Source organism: Rana temporaria, chromosome 3 (genome assembly GCF_905171775.1).
Source record: "Rana temporaria chromosome 3, aRanTem1.1, whole genome shotgun sequence".
NCBI lineage: Eukaryota > Metazoa > Chordata > Amphibia > Anura > Ranidae > Rana > Rana temporaria.
This window is the reverse complement of record NC_053491.1, coordinates 90,376,951-90,404,093: the sequence shown is the minus strand read 5'-3', so window position 1 is coordinate 90,404,093 and position 27,143 is coordinate 90,376,951. Positions and strand designations below refer to the sequence as shown.

Genomic DNA, 27,143 nt, shown 5'->3' with positions numbered 1-27,143 from the left:
ACTTCATAACTTCCAAACGGCTGTAGATATTTCGATAACACTTGGTCACATGTTACTTATATGTCCACTTAAACTATAGGATAGTTAATTTATCCCTTAACTACCCCCATTTGTGAGGGTCGGGGTTTTTGTTTAAAGTCCCATGCAAATCAATGGGAAATGTATGTTCCCACATAACTTCTGTACGCCTGGAGATATTTCAACAATACCTGGTACACATATTACTTATATGCCAAATAAAAATATATGACAGTTAAATTAACCCTTACCTACACCCTTATATAAAAGATGGGTATATTTATATTACTATGATTTTCCTCCCCAAAAGGTTAACATAGGAAGACCGGGCAATGCCGGGTATTCAGCTTATATATATATATATATATATATATATATATATATATATATATATATATATATAATATTCATTCTTACATCTCCCCTTTAAGACAGGGGAGAAGGACACAGATTCCCCAGACTCTTTCTCTGGAGCCTCAGCAGCATTAAAGATGAATGGACAGGTGACAGAGGCTCCTCCCCGTTCATAAACTGAAGCATCGTAAACACAATGATCACGGACTCTGGTCATTCAGAAAAGGAAGGAGCTGGTAAATGACATATTTACCAGCTCCTTCCTCCGCTTTCCATCCTGAGAGAGGGGGACCCAGGGAGGACGCGGGACAGTCGGGGGTGATCGGTGCGGCAATGAGGGCAGTTGCAAGCGCCGATCTCTGTATAGCTTTTTTTTTTTTTTATAGCTGCAAGCTGCAGGAGGGAGAGGAGGAGAAGTGCTGAAAGCTGCTGTATTAAAAGCTATACAGGGAGATCGGTGCTTGTAACTGTCCTCACCGCCACACCGATGTGATATGTGAGTCTGCCCAGGTACAAGCATCAGAGCGTTTGCACGAGTACAAGTCTCATGCAAATTCTCAGTATTGGTACCGATACTGGTATCAGTGCAACCTTAGTAATCTGTATTCCCCTATTGCCCTGTAATAGCCTGTGATTTCTAGCAGTCTCTTGTATTATGCCTCCTGAAGCATGTCCCCAGTCTCCAACAACTCCTTGAGCAATTGCATAGTCTCTGAGCATTTGCCGTGACCCCAGTCTCTAACCACCTCTTGGTGACATTGCACTGTCCTGCATGGTGGGTCCGGTCACTGTCCTTCAGAATTTAGTTAGGTTGAACTGTATCCAATGTCTCAGATTTGGGGGTTATCAGGAGTACAAAAAAAAAATACACACACACTCAGTAGTTACAATGTTTCCTGTTAAGAACTTGGCAGACTGGCTGGATATTTTCTTTTGACAGCTGATACGTCTGAATCGGCAAACTCTGCATTGGAGAGCGTTGATAAGCAACTTTCCTCAGTGGGGACATGCACACAGATAATCAGTGCAGTCCCACCCATGATGCCCACTAGTGCTCATCAGTGATGCCTGTCAGTGCTGCATATTAGTGTCTGCTCATCCATGTACATCAGCGAAGGAGAAAAATTACTTATTTACAACATCTTTATAACGCAAACTAAAAAAAAAGTTTTCAACATTTTCCGTCTTTTGTTTTTTGTTTGTTTAGCAAAAAATAAACAAAACAAAAAACAGTGGTGATTAAATACCATCAAAAGAAAGCTCTATCTGTTTAAAAAAAATATATAAAAAATTGGTTCGGGTACAATGTTGCATGACAATTGTCATTCAAAATGTGACCGCGCTGAAAGCTGAAAATTGGCCTTGGCAAAAGGGGTTGAAAGTGCCCAGTATTGAAGCGGTTAAAATATTTGTGTGCATACACATTGCATACATTTTGTTATACGGTGCCTTAACGGGTCATGTAATTAAATATTGCATATATCGATGGGGATTAATTTGACATTACCAAATTGCAACATTATTTTGTTGAAAATGCTGGCACTTACTAATCATAACTACATGGAGTCTCTTGTTTTCAGCCACCAAAGAGAGAGACCTCTTTTCTTTATCGTACATCACGGGACACAGAGCGGCATATTCATTACTATGTGGGTTATATGGAGTACCTTCAGGTGATGGACACTGGCAATCTCAAACAGGAAATGCCCCTCCCTATATAACCCCCTCCCATAGGAGGAGTACCTCAGTTTTTACGCCAGTGTCTTAGGTGTTGGCAATTCGTGGCGCTTCCCTTTGGTTTGGCTACGGCCCCCCGGGTGTTCACGAAGGTCCTAGCTCCAATCCTAGCCAATCTAAGGATCCAAGGGGTCACGATCCTAGCGTACCTGGACGACCTCCTAGTCATAGATCACTCGTCTCCTGGCTTGGAACGAGCAGTGGCCCTCACGGTCCAGTACCTCGAGAGGTTCGGCTGGGTCCTTAATCGAGAAAAGTCAGCATTCCAGCCCACAAGGCAGTTGGAATATCTCGGCATGAGGTTAGACACAGAACAACAAAGGGTGTTTCTACCTCTGGTAAAGGTCAAAGCCATCAAGGAATTAATCCTACTGGTTCTAAGCAAGAAAGAACCGACTATTCGCCTATGTATGCGGTTACTAGGCAAGATGGTGGCCACATTCGAGGCGGTACCGTACGCCCAGAGCCACACTCGTATCCTGCAGGCAGCCATCCTGTCAGCATGGAGCAGGAGGCCACAGGCCTTGGATATCCCTTTGCCGCTCTCATCAAGAGTCCGACAAAGTCTGTGTTGGTGGTTAGACCCTCAGAATCTAGTGAAGGGGAAGTCTTTCAGCCCAGTGGCTTGGAAGATAGTAACCACAGACGCCAGCCTGACGGGCTGGGGAGCAAGTTTGGATGGTTGCACTCGCCAGGGTACTTGGGCAAAGCCAGAGAGGCAGTTGCCCATCAACATCTTGGAGCTCAGAGCTGCTCGACTAGCCCTCAGGGCTTGGACGTCCAAATTGCAAGGGTTCCCGGTGAGAATTCAATCAGACAATGCCACGGCCGTGGCATACATAAATCACCAAGGGGGAACCAAGAGTCAAGCCACTCAGAGAGAGGTGAGCTTGATTCTCCTGTGGGCAGAGGCTCATGTGCCCTGCATATCGGCAATATTTATTCCAGGAGTGGACAACCTTCAGGCGGACTTCTTAAGTCGCCAGACTCTGTTGCCGGGGGAATGGTCTCTACATCCACAAATCTTTCAAACACTCTGCCAAAGATGGGGAGTGCCGGACGTGGATGTCATGGCATCGAGACTCAACAAGAAGCTAGACAGGTTCATATCCCGCTCAAGGGATCCGATGGCCTGCGGAACCGATGCGCTGGTTTGCCCTTGGCATCAGTTCAAACTTCTTTATGTATTTCCCCCGCTCCAGTTACTACCCCGCCTGCTGCGCAGGATCAGGGTGGAGCACATACCAGTCATCCTGGTAGCTCCAGCATGGCCCAGAAGGGCATGGTATTCACTAATCCTGAAGATGGTAGTGGGAGACCCTTGGACTCTTCCTCTACGGCCAGACCTGCTATCGCAAGGTCCGATCCTCCACCCTGCCTTACGGCATCTAAATTTGACGGCCTGGAAGCTGAATCCCTGATTCTCAGGGGTAGAGGTCTGTCTCAGAAAGTAATCTCTACCCTAATCAGAGCCAGGAAACCGGTCTCTAGGGTGATTTATTACAGGGTCTGGAAGGCCTATGTAGGCTGGTGTGAGTCCAAGCGATGGCTTTCTCGCAAGTTTACCATCGATAGAGTATTAAGTTTTCTCCAGCTAGGAGTGGATAAAGGACTGGCATTAAGCACAATCAAGGGACAGATTTCAGCTTTGTCAGTGTGGTTTCAGCGGCCGCTGGCCACCCACTCGCTAGTTAAGACCTTCCTTCAAGGGGTCTTACGTATTAATCCTCCAGTTAAATCCCCGCTTTGTCCATGGGATTTAAATCTTGTTCTGTCAAGTTCACAGAAACAACCTTTTGAGCCGTTGGCTGAAATTCCTTTGGTTTTACTGACAAGGAAGTTAGTATTTTTGGTCGCCATAGTTTCCGCCAGAAGAGTATCGGAACTGACAGCCTTATCCTGTAAGGAACCATATCTTATTTTACATAAGGACAAGGTCGTTCTCCGCCCTCATCCTTCCTTCCTACCAAAGGTTATATCCAGTTTTCATCTAAACCAGGATTTGGTATTACCATCCTTCTTTCCTAAACCTACTTCCAGAAAGGAAGGGTTGCTGCATACCTTGGATATTGTCAGGGCCATGAAGGCCTATCTTAAAGCTACAGAGAAGATCCGGAAAACAGATGTGTTGTTCATTTTACCGGATGGGCCCAAGAAGGGGCAGGCAGCTGCAAAATCCACCATCTCAAGGTGGATTAAACAGTTAATCACTCAGGCCTACGGCTTGAAGGGGTTGCCTCCTCCGTTATCATTAAAGGCTCATTCTACTAGGGCCATGGGCGCCTCCTGGGCAGCACACCACCAGATCTCTATGGCTCAAGTTTGCAAGGCGGCAACCTGGTCTTCTGTCCACACGTTTACAAAATTCTACCAGTTGGACGTAAGAAGGAATACTGATACAGCCTTTGGGCAGGCAGTGCTGCGGGCTGCAGTTTGAGACCCTCGGATTCCGGGGGCTCCCTTTTGAGTTAAATTTAAAATTTAAAATTATTTTTTCTCAACTAAGTTGGATTTATTATGATTTGAGTATATCTCTAAATTAAATCCTTTTGTCTTTGGAAGATGTTCTCCCTCCCCTCATTGTAAGCATTGCTTTGGGACATCCCATATAGTAATGAATATGCCGCTCTGTGTCCCGTGATGTACGATAAAGAAAAAGAGATTTTTAATACAGCTTACCTGTAAAATGTTTTTCTTGGAGTACATCACGGGACACAGAGCTCCCACCACTCTTATGGGGACCATTTTGGGAGGCATACTGCTTGCTACAAAACTGAGGTACTCCTCCTATTGGAGGGGGTTATATAGGGAGGGGCATTTCCTGTTTGAGATTGCCAGTGTCCATCACCTGAAGGTACTCCATATAACCCACATAGTAATGAATATGCCGCTCTGTGTCCCGTGATGTACTCCAAGAAAAAGATTTTACAGGTAAGCTGTATTAAAAATCTCTTTTTTACATGTGTATGTGAAAAAACAATATAATACTATAGTTCCCATTAATCCTTATGTTACCACAGTTGTAACTATGACAGTGAGGGCAGTGAGAGGATTTAAACAAAATCACTGTTCTTTTTCTTGACTCCCCACTCTCCTCCTTTGCCTGAAGCTCCGGTCTGTTGATGTCATCACATACAATGTAGGGATATTGATTCTGTATGCTGGAGTGACCACAAACGGCCTCAGCTTTCAGAACATGCTGCAGGGGGACCAATCACAGTGCCGGAGGGGCCCTGCTGGAGCCAAGAATAAGGTAAGTATTTACATCTTATTCATGCACCCCTAGACATGAGAATTGAACCCTTGCAGTGCGGGGTTGGCCTCACTGCAATGATGATGATGATTAAAAAAATTTAATTCTTGAGGTTGGACTTTATAAAACCCCCAAAAAAATTATAGATGCCACTGGTATTTTGCAGCCCGAAACATATCGGTTGAAAATGGTGCTGTTAGCACTTTGCAGATAAAGACGGAGGTGGCGATAATGGGGCCGAAAACGCACGCACATTTTGCTACGATTTTACTGTGCACAAGTGCGTTCTTGCTACGTTTTCCATGCATTTCAACCAGGGTTGATTTGATTTAAATCAATTTGACTTAAATCATAATTTTTAAAGCACAACTGTCATCTCTATCCTGCAGCATCTCCTCCTCTGCCATGCTGTTGACTCACCGACAATCCCATTCACTTTAACGGGACGGCTGGTGATGCGGCGGTGACACAACCAGGTGAGGGACGTGGCGGCAGCAGGTGAGTGGATGCCCGCTAACAGGAGCTGCTATGATGGATATGAAATGACCGGTGCCCTTTAAATGTAAGGACTTATTATTGCTGGTATTTAGAATCTTTAACCACTTAAGACCCAGACCTCTAGGCAGCTAAAGGACCCGGCCAGGTTTTGCGATTCGGCACTGCGTCGCTTTAACAGACAATTGCGCGGTCGTGCGACGTAGCTCCCAAACAAAATTGGCGTCTTTTTTCCCACAAATAGAGATTTATTTTGGTGGTATTTGATCGCCTCTGCAGTTTTTAGTTTTTGCGCTATAAACAAAAATAGAGCGACAATTTTGAAAAAAATTCAATATTTTTTTACTTTTTGCTATAATAAATATCCCCCAAAAAGATATAAAGAAACGTTTTTTCCTCAGTTTAGGCGGATACACACATGGTTTGAGAATTACTCGCATTTTTGTATTTAATTAAAAAAAACATTATATTACATATTCTTGTATTTGCTTAAACATCAATGTTTAGTAACTGAAATGCATAAAAAAATATCTTTGAAAAAACAAACAAGCAAACAAAAAACCTGAATATATCAGCTGGGTCCACGTAAAAAATAAATAAAAAAAAAAAACACACAGTTCTTTCATCACAACACATCTTCTTATGATGTTTCATTCGGGCCACCAGGCCATGCATTTCTTTGTGGCATTTCTTGCACTTTGCACACATACCTGCTTTACCCATAGGTAGAGGAACTTCATTTAACCACTTAAGGAACGCCGCACGACGATATACGTCGACGAAATGTCACGGCTGGGCACATGGACGCACAGGTACCTCCCCTTTAAGAGCCCAGCCGTGGGTCGCGAGCGCGCCGCCGCGTTTGCGACCCGGTCCGACACTCCTTGACCGCGGGACCCGCAGACGCGATCGTCGCCGGTGTCCCGCGATCGGGTCACAGGAGCTGAAGAACGGGGAGAGGTGAGTGTAAACAAACCTTCCCCGTTCTTCTCTGTGGCTCGTCACTGATCGTCTGTTCTCTGTAATAGGGAATGACGATCAGTGACGTCACACGTCCAGCCACGCCCCCCTACAGTTAGAAAAAACACGTTGGGTCACACTTAACCCTTTAGCACCCCCCCCCTAGTGGTTAACCCCTTCACTGCCATTGTCATTTTCACAGTAATCAGTGCATTTTTATAGCACTTTTTCGCTGTGAAAATGACAATGGTCCCAAAAATGTGTCAAAAGTGTTTGCCATAATGTCGCAGTCACAAAAAACCCGCTGATCGCTGCCAGTAGTAAAAAAAAAAAAAAATATTAATAAAAATGCAATAAAACTATCCCCCTATTTTGTAAACTCTATAAATTTTGCGCAAACCAACCGATAAACGCTTCATTGCTATTTATTTTTTTACCAAAAAAGGTAGCAGAATACGTATCGGCCTAAACTGAGGGGAAAAAAATGTTTTTTTTTTTTTTTTTTTTTTTTTTTTTTTTTATATATTTTTTGGGGATATTTTATTATAGCAAAAAGTTAAAAATATTGCATTTTTTTTCAAAATTGTTGCTCTATTTTTGTTTATAGCGCAAAAAATTAAAACCGCAGAGGTGATCAAATACCACCAAAAGAAAGCTCTATTTGTGGGGAAAAAAGGACGCCAATTGTGTTTGGGAGCCACGTCGCACGACCGCGCAATTGTCCGTTAAAACGACGCAGTGCCGAATCGCAAAAAGGGGCAAGGTCCTTTACATGCATATTGGTCCGGGTCTTAACCGGTTAAATATTCCAAAACTGGGTCTTTTTTACAGCCTGCTGCCATTTTTCTCCTCAAGGGAGGAATAAAGCACTTCAAGATATGTGCAGAAAGAGCACAATGTTTATAGCTGCTTAGAAGGTTTCACTTTCATTTTTACTGCTTGGCCCTTCCTCCTCACACTTTTATATCCTGGTACAGATGCATTTCTATTTAAACAATCATACAGTTTGTAGTGTACATAGATTTGTAAAACAATATGATAAGGGAATATTCCTGAACTTTGTTTTATCTCCTGGTTACTGTGAAATTGTGTGAATGCGTCAAAGCAGTGCATGTTATCTCAGCTTGCAGAGCTTGGATTTATTGGATAAGTTTACCAAAAATGTAAATATTACAGAATATACAGCCTCATGTTACATAACTAAGCTCAATTTCATGCTGAATAAACATAATTATTAATGTATCTTAAATACAAAACTATAGTAAAAAAACAAAATTTTGTCCACCGTGATTTTAACTGCGAGAAGCTTTTTTGTTTAATTGACCAAAAATGCAATAAACAAGGTTTTTAACACCAAAATGAAATGTGCAACCTACCAGTGTGAAGATATACATAGAATTTAAAGAGATGCATTTTTCTTGATCTTTTCTTGCGCTAAAGGTGCTGTTAATGGCCAACACAAAAGTTCATATATTTGTCATTTTCAGTCAAGTGCATCTTGCATTTTTGGTTTCGGCACCAAAATTTCCATTCGGTTCACCTCCTTAAAAAAATAGTTGCCGTATTTATCGGCGTATAACACGCACCCTAACTTTAAGAGGGAAGTGTCAGGAAAAAACCTTTCCACAGCCCCCTGCGTATAACACGCAGGCACAGTTTACCCTCCATTTTCAGAGTAAAAAAAGTGAGTGTTATACACCAATAAATACAGTACTGCAGGGCTCAAAATTTCAAGTCCTGAGCTACTAGCCAGGCCTCAAGGGTTACTCGCCACCAGTTGCCCCGCCCGCCCCTAATTTCGCCCCTTAACACGCCCTCATATATCTCATGAAATGACACTTAAATGTTTTATGCAGAATTAACCACTTAAGACCTGGACCTTTATGCAGGTAAAGGACCTGGCCAGTTTTTGCGATTCGGGAATGCGTCGATTTAACTGACAATTGTGCGACGTGGCTCCCAAACAAAATTGGCGTTTTTTCCCACAAATAGAGCTTTCTTTTGGTGGTATTTGATCACCTCTGCTGTTTTTTATTTTTTTTGCGCTATAAACAAAAATAGAGCGACAAAAAGATATAAAAAAAAGTTTTTTCCTCAGTTTAGGCCGATACGTATTCTTCTACCTATTTTTTTTAACTACTACTAATGGCGGCGATCAGAGTTTTTTTTTTTTCATGACTGCGACATTATGGTGGACAATTTTGACACATTTTTGGGACCATTGTCATTTTCACAGCAAAAAATGCTATAAAAATGCATTGTTTGTTGTGAAAATTACAATTGCAGTTTGGGAGTTAACCATTAGGGGGCGCTGTAGGGGTTGTGTGACCTCCATATGTTTTTCTAACTATAGGGCGGCGGGGCTGGACATGTGACGTCACTGATCGTGTTTCCCTATATCAGGAAACACACGATCAATGAAGCTGCCACTGTGAAGAACGGGGAAGCTGTGTTTACACACAGCTCTCCCCGTTCTTTAGCTCCGGGGACCGATCGCGGGACTCCGGCAGGGATCGGGTCCCGCGGTCACGGAGCTTCGTATCGGGTCGCTGGCGTGTGCGCCCGCGACCCATGGCTGGGCACTTAAAGAGGACGTTAAGGTATGTGCTTGTGCCCAGCCGTGCCATTCTGCCGACTTTTATCTGCAGGAGGCGGTCCTTAAAGGGTCACTAAAGGAAATTTTTCTTTTTTAGCTAAATAGCTTCCTTTACCTTACTGCAGTCCTGGTTTCATGTCCTCATTGCTCGTTTTTGCTTTGATGTTGCTGTAATACTACTCTGTTGTGGACACTTCCTGGTTGTCTGGCTCCTTATGAAAAAAGTCATGGGAGAGTTTAGTTTCGTTTTCCTAGCCATGACTCTCTATGGCACTGTCCAGCAGTGGCATAAAATAACATGCAAAGACTAAACTAGTTTTAGTTTCGTTTTTGCATCTAAGGCCCCTTTCACATGTCTGTTCCGCCTGTCCGTTCATTACAAGTCCGTTAACGGACTTGTAATGAATCCCTATGATAACGCGTCCGTGAAATACCTATGGGCTAGCGTCCGCGTCCGTCGGGATCCGGTTTTCGGACGGAAGAAAACCCTATTTTTCTTCCGTCCGGCCGAACGGAACAGGAGAGCCGCCCAGGTGATCAGAGCGCAGCATGGGGAACACAGGATAACATTTTTCATTTTACTTGCCCTGTTCCCGCCACTCAATGTCATATTCAGCCCCGCCCCCTGGCCGGGGAACTTTGATTGACAGATCACCCGTCACAAGGATTGGACGGGTGATCTGTCTATCAAAGTTCCGGGACCAGGAGGCCGGGCTGGATAAGATAGCGAGCGGCGGGGAACATGGCAATTAAAATGAAAACTGTTATCCTGTGTTTCCCGCGCCCTAAACACCCGGGCGGCTCTCTCTCTCTTCCCCCTCCGTGGTCAATGGGAGAAGGACTCCCATTACACACAGGCTGCCGGCGGTGGATTTTTTGAGGGCTGCAGTACTGTATTTGCTGGCGTATAAGACTACCTTTTACAAGGGTTGTCTTATACGCCGGGTCAGCTGCTCGGATGCCTGCTGGATGTGCGGTAATACTGTATGTAGCTTGGGCTACATACAGTATATACCACTTAGCCAATCCCGGTGAGCGACGTATTCAAATGAATACAGTAGCCTGCTCGGATTGGCTTTGAGAGTCAGAGAGACGTGGGCTAATGATGTTACAGCCTCTACCAATCCAAGCAGGCTTTGTATTAATTATTAGAGTACATTGCTCGCTGTGATTGGCTCCAGCTCCAGCAAGAAGGAAGAAGAATATGGCTTCAGAAGGAAAAAAAATGTGCGCTAATCACCGGCAGGGAGACATTTCCCAATCTCTGCAGCTGAGCATTGGGAAATGTCTCCCTGCCTGTGATTAGCGCAGAGCGGTGCCGACTTCCTAGCAGGCTCTGCAAATAGACTGTGCGAACACGCCGGAGCTCATCCTTGGTGACCATATGTAAAAAAAAAAAAAAAATAGGCCCAGTTAAACATCTCTAGCCAGATTCAGAGAGACGGGCGCATCTTTAGTTCGGCGTAGCGCATCCCATTTGCACTACACCGACGTGAGGCAAGGCCAGTATTCACAAAGCACTTGCTCCCTAAGTTACGTCGGCGTAGCGCAAATGGCCCGGCGTAACCCCGCCTAATTCAAAATTGGGCAGGTAGTGGGCGTGCTACATGTAAAGTAACCGTGACCCCATGTAAATGAGGGCCGTTGGTACGGCGCATGCGTGCGCATGCTCAGAATCACGTCGCAAATACTCAGTGCTTTCGACGTGAACGTAACCTACGCCCAGCCCCATTCACATACGCTTATGCAAACAACGTAAAATACGACGGCTGTTCTGTCGTCCATACCTTGCATGGGCTGCGACATATTTTTGGTGGTTTATCTTTACGCCGTCGTATGTCTTGCGTAAACGGCGTAGCTTACTGCGACGGGCGTACGTACGATCGTGAATTGGCATATCTTGCTCATTTACATATTCAATGCGTAAATCCACGTACAAGCCCCTAGCGGCCAGCGTAAATATGCACATAAGATACGACGGCGTAGGAGACTTACGTCGGTCGTATCTTAGCAACAGTGGGGCGTATCTCTTTTTAAGAATGCGCGCAAAGATACGACGGCGCTCATTCGGGTTTAAGACGGCGTATCTACTGGTACGCCGTCGTAAGTCTCTCTGAATCTGGCTACTTATGTTCATTCTTCTGCCTGTTATCCTCCCACAGTGGGTGCCAGCTCCTTCAAGAGCATGTCCTACTCAATGAAATCAGGTGGCACACATCTTAGATCAACCATATCCAATGATGAGCTAACAGAAGCTTCAAATGCAGTCCTTGCATCTTGGCCACGCTCCACTGACGCACTTCTTCTTAATTGAGCTTAGGGTAGAGAGTTGTAGCCCTCTAAAACTATGTCCAGTTAGGGTGAAATGAGTTAAAGAGGAGTAGCCAAGAGGCTGGGGCTGTAAATGAAGCCTCTGTTAGCTCATCAATGGGTGTGGTTGATCTATGTGGTGTGGGCCTCCTAATTTTGCTATTAATGTGTGTTTATTTACTAGACACATCTTTTATCTTTTTTTTGTTTTTACTGTATTATTTCTATTGTTTATAACCTGAATATATATTTTTTTTTACAGCTATAGTATTTGGGACAATCACTGGTTCAATATGGCTTCGGACTGGCTGGAAAGTATTGTGTCCATTAATTGTGGAGACACTTTGGGTGTGTATCAAGGACGGGTGTCTGCTGTTGACCAGCTTAATCAGACAATATCGCTTACACAGCCCTTTCACAATGGGGTGAAGTGCCTTGTTCCAGAAGTCACATTCCGGTGAGCTGAGTTTTTTTATTTTGTTGTCAACAGTTTTATTATATTGCAGTTTACCAATTCTTATGCCGCGTACACACCATCACTTTATGTGATGAAAAAAAATGACGTTTTTAAAAACGTCACTTTAATTGACCGTGTGTGGAGGAAAACGTTGTTTTATGTCTTCTAAAAAACGACCCAAAAAAATTGAAGCATGCTTCAATTTTATGTGTCGTTTTTCAAAACGTCAACTTTTACTTCACAGAAATTGACCGTGTGTAGTAAAAAACGTCGTTTAAAACGACGTTTTTTCACCCGCGCATGCCCAGAAGCTACTTATGAAGCAAGCTTCAATGGAAAAAGTGGTGAGAACGTAACCTCGCTTTGCTAGAGCATTGTGAAAAAACGATGGTGTGTAGGCAACTTCGTCTTTGAAAATTGAAGTTTCAAAAACGTCATTTTTTACTTCACAGAAAATGTCGTTTTTTTTTTCATCACATAAAGTGATGGTGTGTACGGGGCATTAGATGGGATAGCTGCATTCATTTTCTTTTTTAGGCCTGCTTTCTTTTTATTTTCACCTGGTAATATGGCCAGTGAGTCTGTTGTTTTTAGACAGAACAAACTGTCCTGCAGATGTAGCAGTTGGGAGTGTTGAGACAAACCATTTACCACTGACAAGGATGATTACAAGTATCCGCTTTTATTTATTCATGTAAAACCTTTTATCCCAAAAGAACAAAAAACCTTGTGACTGCTTTTGGATTCATGAAGAATTGTTCTTGCCAAACCAATCTATTAACCTTATATGAGGAGGTGAGTTGCCATATAGATAAACGAAGGCCCGTAGACGTGGTGTCTCTGGATATTGCAAAAGCATTTGACACAGTTCCCCATAAACATTTACTGTAAAAAAAATAAGGTCCGTTGGCATGGACCAGAGGTGTCAAACACAAGGCCCGCGGGCCGAATCCGACCCTCCAAGCCATTTCATGTGGCCCTCGCACCTCTCCTGCAGCTGCAGGAGAGCTCTAGTCCTCCTCTGGTCCTCCAGAGCCTTCATTTATGCTTTAAAGCAATGCATCCAGCTTCTTCCCAGCAGCATAAGGAAAGGGGGGTGCACTGTGATGTAAGGGAGAGTGGGGGACTCAACTTCTGATGGTGGGGGGGCTCTTGACATCTAAGATATGGGGAGGGGATGCACTGGACATCTAATCTTACAGATACAACCGGCCCTTTTGAGGGCAATTATAATTCTCATGCGGCCCACGATAAACTTGAGTTTGACACCCCATGGAAAAGGACCTGGGGGTTTCATTAAAGGGATTAAAACGATAATTCTTCTGCTCTACAAGATTCTGGTCTGGCCACACCTGGAGTGTGCTGTCCAGTTCTGGGCACCAGTCCTCAGGAAGGAAGTGCTGGAAATGGAGAGGGTACAAAGAAGGGCAACAAAGCTAATTAAGGGTCTGGAGGATATTAGTTATGAAGAAAGGTTGCGATCACTGAACTTATTTTCTCTGGAGAAGAGACGTTTGAGAGGGGATATGATTTCAATTTACAAATACCATACTGGTGACCCCACAATAGGGATACAACTTTTTTATGGAAAGGAGTTTAACAAGACACGTGGTCTCTGATTAAAATGAGAAGAAAAGAGCTTTAACCTTAAACTACGTTGAGGGTTCCTTACTGTAAGAGCGGCAAGGATGTGGAATTCCCTTCCACAAGCGGTGGTCTCAGCCAGGGGCATTGATGGTTTCAAGAAACTATTAGATAAGCACCTGAAAGACCACAACATACAGGGATATACAAGGTAATACTGACATACAATCACACACATAGGTTGGACTTTTTAACCTCACCTACTATGTAATAGAACCTTTATATGAAACACGTTTTCCCTCCATATGTTGTTTAAATTGCACATAAAAATTATTATTACTATACAGGATTTATGTAGCAATAACAGTTTGTGCAGTGCTTTACAACAGTGGTTCTCAACCCTGTCTTCAGGTACCCCTCAACAGGCCATCTTTGCAGGTTTTCCTTTATCTTGCACAGGTGCTTTTAAATTAGAGTCCATGGCTTAGTATTTTGGACAGCCATTTTATCTAAGAGAAATTCAAAAAACATGGCCTGTTGGGGGGAATTGAGGACAGGGTTGAGAACCACTGTTTTGCACATAAAGAGTTTGTTTTTTTATATGGGTTCCAATGACCTAATTCAAATCAGTGCAGTGTATTCCAATGCAGTCAAACAATTTGTAGATGCTGCACTGAACTGTACTGGAACACTGCAAAACACATAAACGCAACTACATGCATCAAAAACACACTTCGGAAAGCATTACAGCAACAAATATAAAAGCAGAGAACCTTGAAAAAAAGGGTGAAAAATTCCCTGGAATTCGTTGAGTCGTTTCACACCATAGAAATGCAGTCCGGATGCGTTTTTTGCATGTGCCTTTTTTAGATGCATTCTGGTGCCTTTTTTAGATGCATTTTCTTGAAACAGGAACGCGCTGGAACTGCCGCACTGGTGTCAACTTTGCCATTGGAAACTGTATAGCCTACTATCCATGTGTTTTTGATGCAGAAACAAATCGCATTGAACTGCATGTGGTGTGAACCGTCCCTGAAAACGCATCAAAAACATGCATGCAGAAACTCATTTAGAATGCATCTTTGTGGTGTGAACTGCCCCTGAAAGGCGGACAGAGTGTAAACTGCTGAAGCACCTCTTTTGATCATAACGTTCTCTATCATACTGCAGCGATAAATTTAGTGTACCTATCCTGTGTGTGACTTTGTAAATAGAATTGGGAGCAAATAACAGGGAGTCCTTGGTGTAGTAGTTGGCTTCTTTTATGTGATTGTTAACATTTGTGCTTCATGTAGATGTTACTATATCATTTACTGGATTGTTTCTAAAATAGTAACAAGGGGAATGTATTTTCTCTTAGGGCAGGGGACATCGCAAACTTAAAGATTTTGGAGATCCCTGGGGACAATCAGAGACAGACAAATAATCAGCCTTCTGAGCACACAAATACAAGTTGTGTACCCACCAGCCATCAAAATGGTACGGGGAAAACAAGACCAGAGGCAAGCAGTGCACAGAACATCCCCCGGAGAACAGACGGGAGAGCCAATGATCCTACCGGAACTTCTCCACAGTCATGCACAAAAAGTTATGTGGACAGGCAGACTGAAGGTCTGAATCAGCCGAAGAACTTTCGTCGAAGGCACAACTCTTGTAAGTATGTTAGTCGTGGAAGCATGGTTTTCCATATTATAAAGCAAGTATTTAAGATATCAGTTGTACAATATATACGTTAGTCAATTTTCACTGCCAAATACAGTGCAGTTTCACTTCATTTGGCACATGTTTTATGTTTTGATGAATTACTGTACTTGTGTATTAAAATGTCAAAAGTGACACTTCTGTATATACATTCCTTGAGAACATTGGGTGACTTTAAAGTGAGACTCTATCAGCCATGTGCTGACAGCTTACCGTAAATACTCTAGTATACGCCGAGTTTTTCCAGCACTTTTTTTTTTTTTGCTGAAAATGCCCTCCTCGGCTTATACTAGAGTCGCCTTTTTGCGCCTGATCTCCCGGACTTTGGGGACCCGGTTCCAGCCGGTCGAGAGTCCCCTGGACCCAGAACCTGGCACACATATAGCCAAATTTCTCCTCTACAAGTGTGCAAAGTTTGTTGTCTGGGAGACCTACGGCTGGGGAGCACCTTCCATAAGCTCCAATGTTAAATGTCAGTCTAGTCATGGGCACAGTGAGGCATACACATGGACACAGTGAGGCATGCAGATGCACACCCTAGGCTTATATTCGAGTCAATAAGTTTTCCCATTTTGTTAATCTTATGTGCCTCGGCTTATATTTGGGTCGGCTTATACTCGAGTATATGCGGTATATTGTCACTTATGCTGCTGCTGAAAGCATGTTTATTTTAAAAGTCAGTGCAGTCATTTAGTTGCTTTCTATAAGTAGGTCACTAATTGGTACAGTAGCAAGGAGCTGGGAAAAAATGAAAGGGTATGGGGAGAGGGAAGAAACAACAAAAAATGGGAGCTGCCCTGCTAGCCAGTTGTGGATTTTGAAGCTTGTATTCAAATTGATAGACAATAGCTGAAGCTCGGGGAGAAAGTACAGGTGATGCTAAAGCTGGCCATAGGTGGGTCTGAACAAAATAGACTGATTCCTCTATCCAGTCAATCAGAGACGGCCACACACTGATCAAAGTACAGCCGGTCTTTGCTGAACCAGAAAACATCCACCTTTACATATGCGCTTTTATTTTATTTTATTTGATGTTGCTATTCTTTGTTCCACTAACACTGGTATAGGGTAGTTGTATCTCCTAAAAACACATCCTCTTTCAGGCATAAGGTTCCTTTTCATGCCTAAACAGGAACACTTGTGTGACCAGATTCCCCCTAAAGATGTAATGGACAGCTGTGAGGCATACAGTATACTGAGCTGAAGGGGATAGCAAGGGGGCTGGACTACAGTTTGGAAATACACTGCATAAGTTTGAGCTTTTATTATCACTTATTCCTTTTTATTACCATTATAGCTTTAACAGCATAACTGGTTTGTGTTAAAATGTTTAGAATAAGTGGGATTTTTACCAAATTTTGTCCACTCCGACTTTTTATATAGCACAATCTTATATGTAATCTGTGCCCAAATAACGTGTAGACTTTGCTGATTTTTCCTCCCAAAAATTCTGAGCTATTGACCTTCAAACAAGCATGCAGATTGAGAATTTTTACTTTTTATATTGGTCCACCGTGCTGTATACCTATCTTAGCCCAGTGAATCAAAATATTGAAGGCAGAGACAGAAAAGACTGAAAACTGCTTTACTCAGTTACATGCCTGTCTTTGGGCAGGGTTTGGAACTAGCTGATTTTTTTTTTTCTCTAGTTATCTTCCAGAATGGCACACCTGAGAGATGACTGGTTCACCTGACGGGAAACACAATCAACTCATGAGGTTAAAAGGCCCCTCGCTTCCCCCTGCACCACAGTTCTTGATTGTGTTTCCCGGCAGCTAAACGTTTATTTTCTGTGAACCTGAACTCGGTAGCAGATGGGGGCCCCCCCTCAGGAGGGCTACAGGTCCAGCTAGGATTCATTCCCACCTCAGGGATGGCAGTCTCATCCGCCGGCGCGGGTTCCTGATCAAAGGGCTGTGAAATCCTCCAGGGTGTGAGAGAGAGAGAGAGCGTTCTGGACCGCCGGACCCCAGGGTAGAGCAAGATGACGATGGTTCCCTTTCCATGTGGCGTCACTTCCGGCGGCTGGACTACGACAAGATGGCGGATCTGCCGAGTCAGCGCCTCTCCCATCTACCTTGCCTGACCTTAAGACCTCACGCTAGAGGCCAAATTTACTTACGGAAGCGGGGCTCTACCAAAATGGTGCTGGATAGCACGACAATACCTATAAAAGTCCGGAGGAGCTAGGCGGACGTCCCACAAGTCTCTCTCCTATTCCAAATCGCCCACAGCAGTTGTTACCAGAATGGAGAGAGAGAGGAAGATAGTGGTGGCTGTAGCCTGGGAGGGTGGCCTTGCCTACACACCTTTGTGGAGGGGGAGGTAGATGTACAGCCTGTTGTATTTATGGGTACTGACTTATCTTTTATCTCCCTAGAGCCCAGTGGATCTGCTCAAGGGGCCAACGGGTCTAAGCTCAAAAAAGGTTAATGTATAACCTTTTTTGCTATAGATGCATCCATAAGCTGTCAGGCAAGGAGATCTCAGCAGTAACGAGGGACTTCCTTTCAGTACAGTCAGAGATGCTTGCTATTCTCCAATCTCTGAAAACAGTGATGGCATCAAAAGAAGGGCCTAGCACTAGTGACAGAGACCCTGTCTTCTAAGGAGAGTACCCCCTCTTAGGGGGGTACATCCATCAGAAGCTTGAAAACCCCACAGAGACCTCCCTCCTCTCCCACTTTTGGGGTAGAGGAGTTTGAGGAGCTGGGGGAGTCAGACCGATGCTCCCTCGAAGGAGAGAATTCTGAGTCGGAAAGTGAGGGTTACAGGCACAATAGGCTTTCCTGTGGAAGACACAGAGGGGCTGCTCAGGGAAATTTACAACTCGGGTGTCAGCCAACGATGAGATGTACAGGGTACTGTAGAGGAAATCGGCGCAAAACCCAATACTAACAAAATGCAGCTGAACACTGAAGGTCCATATTCTTTTTTTTTTTTTTTTTTTTTATTTATATAATCTTTATTTATGCATACTTTAAACATGCATACTTACATTTGTCTCCCCCCCCCCCCCCCCCCCCCCATCGTCCATCCTTGTGCAGGGTCTAGGCCTTCTTTTATATGTTGTGTACTTTGTTTCTATGGGTTTTTGCTTATCGCTTCCCTTCTTTGTTTTACATGGGGTATCCCAGCTTCTCCAACCATGGTTTCTAAATTTTCCCAAATTCCTTAATATTTCTTCTTAGTGTAAACTACTTTCTCCTTCCATAATGTTTCAGTAACTACTTTAACTCAGTCTCTTACTGAGGGGGCTTCTCTGTGCAATTAATTTTCTATCAAAACCTTCTGTGCGGGTGAGACCGTTACCAGGTGTCCTCTCTCTCTCTCTCTAATATCTGTTCCTCCGATATGGTCCCTAGATCCTCTTCCCATTTTCCTCTACATTTAATTTGGGGCCCTCAATGCTTCCTCCACATATATGTGGGTAAAACTCAGATATAAATCCCCCCCCCGGTCCTACTCTGACTACCTATTCTTTGAAAAATGGGGCTTTTACACCAGACCGGGCCTTGTCTCTCAAACTGGGCATTTAGGTCCCCGGGGGGGGGCTACCTGACGTCAGGACAGTCACCTACCTGGTTTTACATGTATGTTAAATGACTGGGACTCGGTGCCGTTTTTGTGAGTAGTCATTTTATTCAATAAATTAGTGTCTTTTTTTTAAAAAACATAGAGAGCACTAATATATTTTTTTAGAATTTTATATGAGCAAATACATGTCTAAGAGTGCGACTTGGGGCTATGGGATGAATGAGGAGACTGACTGAAGGACCATACATGAAGATAGCCCTCTCAACTTCACTATTACCCTTGTTAAGGGACTGCATGAATGACCTGTTAGTTCAGAGGTCCATTCATTAAGGTGAGCGGCCTGTATCTCTGGTGGTGGATGCACAGTGACTCTTTTCAAGCACCCTGTTCACTGTTAAGGAGTTCTCTCTCTTCCTGTCAGTGTATCGGCTGTCGACACCTTTTTGACTCCTGAATTCTACACTCTTGGACTTTTTTAGATGTGATTTTAGTTTATCTGGAGCGCTGCACTGCTTTTTTAGACAACCTACAGGATCTGGCGGATCAGGAGGTAATCGTCCCTGTACCACCGGAACAGCTTTATCAGAAAAGAAACAAGTTTCTGCAACAAAAGCGCTTCCGGATGGAGAGCATATACAGCGTATGCAAACATCTGTTGAAGGGCGCCTTCATGGCTACAATAGATTTAGGGGACGTTTACCTCCACGTCCCGATCGCCCTGGAACATCAGTCGCTGCTAATGTTTTCAATTCTTTGGAGCAAAGGGATACAGCATTCGCAGTTCCAAGCTCTCCCCTTCATTTTAACAGCAAGTCAAAGGGTATTCACAAAGGTAACGGCAGAGGCAGTTACTTGCCTGCATCTTCAGGGGATCTCTCTTATACCCTATCTAGACAATCTCCTGATTTATGGTTCTTCCTTAAAGCAGGTAGGAACAGATGTAGATAAAGTGTTTCTCACCTTGGAGACACTAGGTTGCATCGTGAACTGGGTGATGTCATCCCTCGAACTGTCCCAGTTAAAGACTTCCTGGGATACTTGGTGGATACAAGAGCTCAGAAACATTTGCTCTCACAGGAAAAAAGTTTAAAGGTGGCAGCGGCGGTTTCCTCACTGATGGAACCCAGAGACTGCTCTCGCAGAAAGGTCATAAGAGTCTTGGGACTATTGACCTTCTGCATCCCAGCAGTTCCCTGGACACAGCTCCACTCAAGGGAACTGCAGTTCTTCCTACTCTTCTCTTGGGACAGAAAGATGGAGTCACTGGGTGGAAAGGGTTTTCAAAAGTAAGGGCCTCCCTGGATTGGTGGCTTGGCCAAGACAAGCGCCTGGGGTTGGGGTGCTCACTTGGAGGACCTCTGAGCCCAGGGATCCTGGGCCCTGACCCAAATGCCCCCTCCAACCACAGGGAGCTCTTGGCAGTGGGTCAGGCATCGAAGGCTTTTAAAGGCAGGATTCAGGGACTAGAAGTTTAAGTCATATCAGACAAGGTAGCAACTCTTACCTGAACCATCAGGGGGGACAAGGTCCATGAGACTCCTAAAATTGGCCAATGTGGTGGTCGACTTCCTAAGCCAACGGCCCATCCACCAGGGAAAATGGGAGTTAAACCAAGACGTGTTCCTTCAGCTAAGTCAGCAATTTGGAGTACCGGAGATAGACCCTTTTGCCCACTGAGGGAACAAGAAGGTGGAGCGATTTTTTTTTTTTTTTTTTTTTTTTTTTTTTTTTTCTCTCACCAGCGAGGGGGGGTCAGAGGGGGTAAAGAAAGGGGTGGATGCTCTAGCACAGAACTGGAATTGCAAACTAGCGTACGCCTCCCCCTTGTTGGCATTAATTCCTCGGGTCCTACAGAAGCTGGCCCATCACTAGAAAAATCTACACAAAAATCTGGAGTACTTGAATTTTTGCAGGCTGGGGTGGACCAGGGGATTGCCCTGAACACCCTAACCGTACAATGGCAGCCCTGACTGTGTTTTTGGATCAGAGGCTCGCACTGGAGCCTCTGATTAAAAGCTTTCTGTTGGTGAGGGAGAGGTTGACCCACGTAAGACCTAACGCATTTCTGCCTTTGGAATCTGACGCTGGTCCTGGAAGCGCTGACAAAAGCGCCTTTCAAACCAGCACTACAAATTTCAGTTACGTTTTTGAAGCTTAATTTTTTTTTTTTTTTTTTTAAAGTGTATTTTGTGCGTGTACTCGAGAGAGGAGCCGGACTGCAGGAGTTGGGAGTAGGCAGGCCTCCCCCAGAGGCAATCTGCCACCTTTCTCCATGCCCCGGGTGGCAATGGCGGGTGTGTGAGGGGGTCCTCCCACACAGCCCGCCCTACCTGCTCCGCTTTGAAGCCCAACGGGGCAGAGGGACTCCCTATAAGGGAGTGAGAGGATCTAGCCCGCTCAACCAGCCCCGTTAGTCCTTCGCCTCTCTTTTTAGAGACCGCGTGGTCAAAGTGCGTGCATGTTAACCCAATTTCGAGTGCGTGTAAGTGTGGTGGTTTTTGTGGGAGGAGGGTGGGCATACTAAGCGCAGGCTTACCTCGCATAGCACACCCACCGGGAGCCGGGCTGAGACCACCAAACTCAATTCACATGTAGCCGAGACCGGGATCCGAACCCCTAGCTGCAGAGGTGAATGGCTTATCAGCGCAGTGCCAATCGCGTTGAGCCACCGCAGCTCCCTTTGAAGCTTAAGTTAGCATTTTTACTGGCCATCACTACAGCCAGAAGGGTAAACGACCTGCAGGCCCTGTCAATTAAGGAGCCGTTTTTGGTACTGGAGAACAGAGTGATTCTGAGGCAAGACCCCCTGTATCTCCCCAAGGTCTCCTCCCAATTTCATAGCTCACAAGAGATTCCTTTACCCTCTTTTTGTGAAAAACGAGAGAAGAAAAATGTTATTTACTAGATATCTAGGTATGTGTCAGTAAACACCTTCTGATAAGGGTGAAAGACTTCAGGAAGTCAAGTAACCTTTTGACTCTATTTAGCAGCCCTTGAAGGGGAGGGCAAGCATCTAGAATAGTAGCCAGGTGGATCAGACAGATTATAGGAATAGCTTATGAGCAAGCAGGGTCCCTCAATACCAGTAGACCTCAAAGCCCATTCCACAACATCTCTGGTAGTCTCGTGGGCAGAAAGAGCCGGAGCTTCACTACAACAGATCTGTCGGATATGGGCAAAGCAGGACACCTTCCTAAAGCATTACAGCATGAAACTACTATCGCCTGAGGATCTGGCATTTGGCAGAAAGGTCTTACAAGCGGCAGTCCCACCCTAAGGTAGGCTTTGAACTTCTTGTTCATCCTCTCGGGTGTGCCGTCCTGGAAGATGAATAGAGAAAATTACCAGTTACGCTTACCGGTAACTGCTTTTCTGGGAAATCTTCCAGGACGGCAGGCCTACTTCCCACCTTTTTTTGATGTAATTACTAAGGGAAAAGTTTCCCTCTTGCACCAGGATAACCTATTACTTTGGCAGAACTGAGGTGCAGGGAAAAGGGAGGGGCCTTTTAACATCATGTGTTGATTGTGTTTCCTGTCAAGTGGACCAGTCATCTCTCAGGTGTGACATATGTCAGTGGTGACAGCGCGTTGCTGGGGGGCTTAATTTTATGGCAGATTTTTTATAATGTGCTAGTATACTAGCACATTATCACATTAAAGTGATTGTAAAGGCAGAAGTTTTTTTTATCTTCTATGCATTAAGATAAAAAGCCTTCTGTGAGCAGCAACCCCCTAATACTTACCTGAGGTCCATCTAGATCGAGTGATGTTGCAGGAGTGTCTCCACTGACCAGGAATCCCCTTCTCATTGGCGCAGACGGCGGCGTGGCGCCATTGGCTTCCGCTGCTGTCAATCAGTCAGTCAGCCAATGAGGAGTGAAAGCAGACAGGCCCAGGACATGGCCAAATAGATACAGGCAGCTGTTACTCTGCTCGGGTGCCCCCATAGCAAGCTGTTTGCTGTGGGGGAACTCAACAGGCAGGAGGGATTACACAGTCTCACCAGTCAGTCACTGTACTGGTGACAGAAATTTAATTTTTTTTTTTTTTTTTTTTTTAATTTCCTAACTTTCCAAGAAATTGTGCCAAAAATCAATCGGGCATAAAATCAAAGCTCTGGATAGCAAGTGGTACAATTCCTCCTCCTCGGCTGAGCCACTTCAGGCAACCTTGACCCGACATGTGGGAATATGGATCAGGATGGTAATGTCTAGGGCCGAAACAACTAATCGATTATGAAATTAATCGATTACCATTTTCATAATCGATGAATCGGCCAGTAACATAATGGGGTTAAAAAAAATAATAATTGGCCCTTTATAGTACGAAAAGAGCAAATCGCTACTGTAAATATTACTTTCACTGTCCAGTAAAAAATTAACCCCTTACAGTATCGTTTATTTACTCTTTTTGTACTTATTTTAGTTTTTTTAACCCCATTATGTTACTAAACATCTCAGGCCTGGGTTCACACCTCTATTTTTTGGTGCTTTTTGCAGAAACACACTACAGTTCATTTACATGGTTTCCTATGGGACACGTTCACATCCATGATTTTTTTTCAGCTGCTGCCTATTTGAAAAGGGCAAGGACTTTTTAACGCAAAACTGTGCTATTTAGTTTTTTTGGTTCAATATACTTTAATGGAGAAGCTGCGGAAAAGCATGTAATGTGTTTTTGCAGCAATTTGTGTTTTTTTAATCTGCCCAACAACAAATTGGCCAAAAAAAAAAAATGCAAATCACCGCAAAATTACTTGGGTTATCTTTACCAAAGAAATGTAGCCTTATACATTTTGGCATAAATTCATGAAAAATATTTTTTTATGTGCAAAAATGTATAACGCAAACACAAAAAAGTGTGTGGGGTTGTTGCCTGGGTTTTGTTTATATGGTATAGATATATGGCATAGTATGAGTTTTTTTTATGTATTTTATTATCGGAGATTTCCATTTATTAGGGACTTATGGCATCCACAGCTTGACAAGCTTTTAAATGTATTTGAACGAGTTATACACTGACCGCTCTAGAATAATGCCATTAGATTTGTTCATATTTTTTGTTGCAAATGATTTGTTCTCATGCGAAAAAAACGCATTAAAGTAACCTATTATGATAGATACATGAAAGCTGCCATTTCAGAGTTTTTTTATGAAAATGCTAGTTGCCTGGCTGTCACATTCTCTTGATTTAAAGTCCAGTAAAAGAAAAGGAAGGCGAAGAGTAATCAAACTTGCCTGTCATCTGCACTACCAAACTGGGAGACATTAAAGCGGAGTTCCACCTAAAAATGGAACTTCCGCTTAACCCACTCCTCGCCCCCTTACATGCCACATTTGGCATGTAATTTTTTTGGGGGGGGAGTGGGGGCTTCAGGAGAAGGGGACTTCCTGTCCCACTTCCTCCTTCCGCCGAGGGGCTGTTAGAGGCAGGAAAAAAACTTCTGATTTGTGTTTCTGATTGGAGCTTACTGGCTTAATTCATTTCAATGGAGGGGCTTACTGGCAGAAAAAAATTAAAACTCTCCTAAACTCCTCTAAACTTTGTACAAAAAATGCTTTATATGAGCGTTTTTTACTCCCAAGAGAACAGACGTGTGTTTTTTTTTTTTTTTTTTGTGCGTGGAGCCTTAAAGTAAAGTGTAATGAAATCCTTCAATTTAACTTTCTCAGAACCATTATATTAAAGGCATATCATGAATAGCCATCACATTTGCTTCTTCTCTCTACCTAACTCAAGTCATCAAATGACTTTTGTCACAATTGGTGAATTGTGCTTGCTGCACAAAACCGGAGACCAGGATGGCTGCTTCATTGGCTATAAAGCAAAGAAAAAGGTTTAGTTCAGCTTAAAAGCAATACTAACCTCTGCTCCACGCCTGCATGGTCCTTTTGCATCTTCTTGGCTTTTTTTGGTTGCCGGTCTTCAGCCATCTTGATTGGCTGGAGCAGGATGAAACGTGTGTGAGGATAATTCATCCCAGCACACTAGCACCACAGAGGAAATGTAGACTACATTCTGCAGTATTGTGAACAAGCAGGTAAGTTTATTTTATTGCACAAGAGAAATCGCATGTCTCTTCTGCACTAAAGAGTCTTTGGTTTTAAAAAAAGAGAAATTATTTCCTTTTTAAAATGACTTTAAAATACAGCTTTCATCACAATATTTGCTTTTCCCTGTTGCAGTCACCCAAAAATGACTGCTCCCTGGTTCAGGGTCGGTTCTCACCACTTGCCACTTTGAATGGCACCCAACATCATTCAACCTGTATTCTATCTGCATCATAGAACCACACACTTGTGGTGCTATGTAGTGCTGTCCTGGGCTTACAGTACAGTACAGTGCAGTAAAAGAAGATATGATAACATTGCTTCTTTCTGCATCATTCACTGGAGAAAGGCAAAGAGGAAATGGCATGTCAGGTGATCAGTAAGTCATCTGAATTTTTTTTTTTGTTTTCTTACTGTAATAAAGAATTATTCCTTCACTTAATATTGTTTATACGTTCTGATGTAACTGAAAAAATCTTTGCATAAAGAATTGTATGCATATACATACCTATTATGTATTTAAAAAAAAAAAAAAAAATATGGGGCCTTCGTTGGGGAAGGGGTGGTGGGGAACTGGAGGTAGACATAAAGGCTCCATTCAGACCTAATGCCAATGCGGCTCCCAGCAGGGGTCCAGTGCGTCCTGGTTTACGGTTTCAGGTCCGATTTCAGCCCAAATTTTTGGCTGAATTCCGCGCTACAAAGCAAACCAAAAGACACAGGACTCCTGTGCAAATTCGCACCGGAGCCGCATCGTAAATTTGTGAACTGGCTCCATAGAGATCTATTCACATTCTCTTGCCATTGCGTATTGGATGCGGGGATCCCCCATCCAATTCGCAATAGTGTGAACCTAGCCTAAATTTAAGAGGGTATGTAGATGAGAACTTTTCTTGGATCTTTCTAAACTGACTCAGAAAATTTTAAAACCTACTAGTGTGTCAGCATAATTGCCAGTCAACTACCATTTTCTGAAGGAGATCTACATTGGCAATGCTTGTATAACTGTTATGGCATGTTGGCTTTGTGTATAAATCGGTGCTCTTATTTCCAAAGTACTTCTAAGTTTTTTTTATTCGCTTTTTTTTTTGTTTATCTGCTTTCCCCTTGCCATTTGCTGCCAGCACCTCCCAAATGCTTCGGACAATCTTTGGGGAAATACCAGGAAACAGATGGAGCAGGTATTCTAGTAGTTTAGAAAAATAGATGCCAGGAAAACTTGTCTTGCTTATGATTTGGAGGATTAGTTGTGTAAAAAATGTGTTTTTATTGGCTTAATTTGTTTGAGCGCATACAGATGTCGTTTTGCAGAATGTAAAAAGCCTACTGAGGGGCATTTATCAGAGCTGGAGCAGCTGTGCATGGCAACCAATCGGTGTCTATTTTCGGCTTGTTTTGTTATGCATTAGAAATTATTAGAAGCTCATTGTTGCCATGCACAGCTGCAGCATGCGACGCTACAGATTCTGGCTGCTCCAGTTTTGATAAATTCCCCTCACTGTCCAGAATTAACATGCAAAAATTAAAGTGTTTCCTCTCATAACAACCATTTAGACTCCCTAGTTTTATTTTCACCTCTGTTGCAGGCAAATAATGTCTTTAAATTTAGAGCCCTTTCACACTGGTGCGTTTTTGCCCCGTTTTAAAAAAAATAGCGCTATTAAAACACCCATAAAACGCTCCAAAAACACCCCTTCCATTGAAATGAATCGCGGTAAAAACACAGTAAAATCGCGGTAAAATAGCAGTGTTTTACTGCTATTTTAACGCTCCGCTATAGGCGTTTCCAGTGTGAAAGGGCTCTTAGTCCCAATTTATCCACAATACATTTTACCAAAGATTTTAATTTTCTCCCCCCCCCCCCCCCTTTCCCAATATTCCAGTGCATATGAGGCAACAGTATTTATTGCAAAAGTTCAATTTACTGAATGGGGGAGGAGGACACAAGAGTCAGAGAGCAGAGCTGCGAATGACGGAGGCACGTAAACTGACCACAGTGTCAGGGCTCGGCAACCATGATATACCGTGGTCAGTTTACAGAGGGAAGGGTGTAGCCAGGTATTTCAGGTGATACCGGGGGCCAAATTAC

The 27,143-nt window shown here is 43.7% G+C and overlaps 1 protein-coding gene across 4 annotated transcripts in view; it reads left to right on the top strand.

Moving 5' to 3' along the window:
* The window catches only part of EDC3 (enhancer of mRNA decapping 3), a 74,856-nt gene that overhangs the window by 5,409 nt on the left and 42,304 nt on the right, over window positions 1-27,143 (top strand). For 2 of the 4 annotated variants that reach the window (XM_040342951.1, XM_040342952.1), the window contains exons 2-4: window positions 11,986-12,180; window positions 15,125-15,417; window positions 26,179-26,235. In XM_040342951.1, the coding sequence (XP_040198885.1) occupies window positions 11,986-12,180; window positions 15,125-15,417; window positions 26,179-26,235 (545 nt within the window). Of the gene's footprint in view, window positions 1-5,838; window positions 5,861-11,985; window positions 12,181-15,124; window positions 15,418-26,178; window positions 26,236-27,143 lie in introns of those variants that run through there. The other 2 variants (XM_040342953.1, XM_040342954.1) reach the window with 2 other exon arrangements.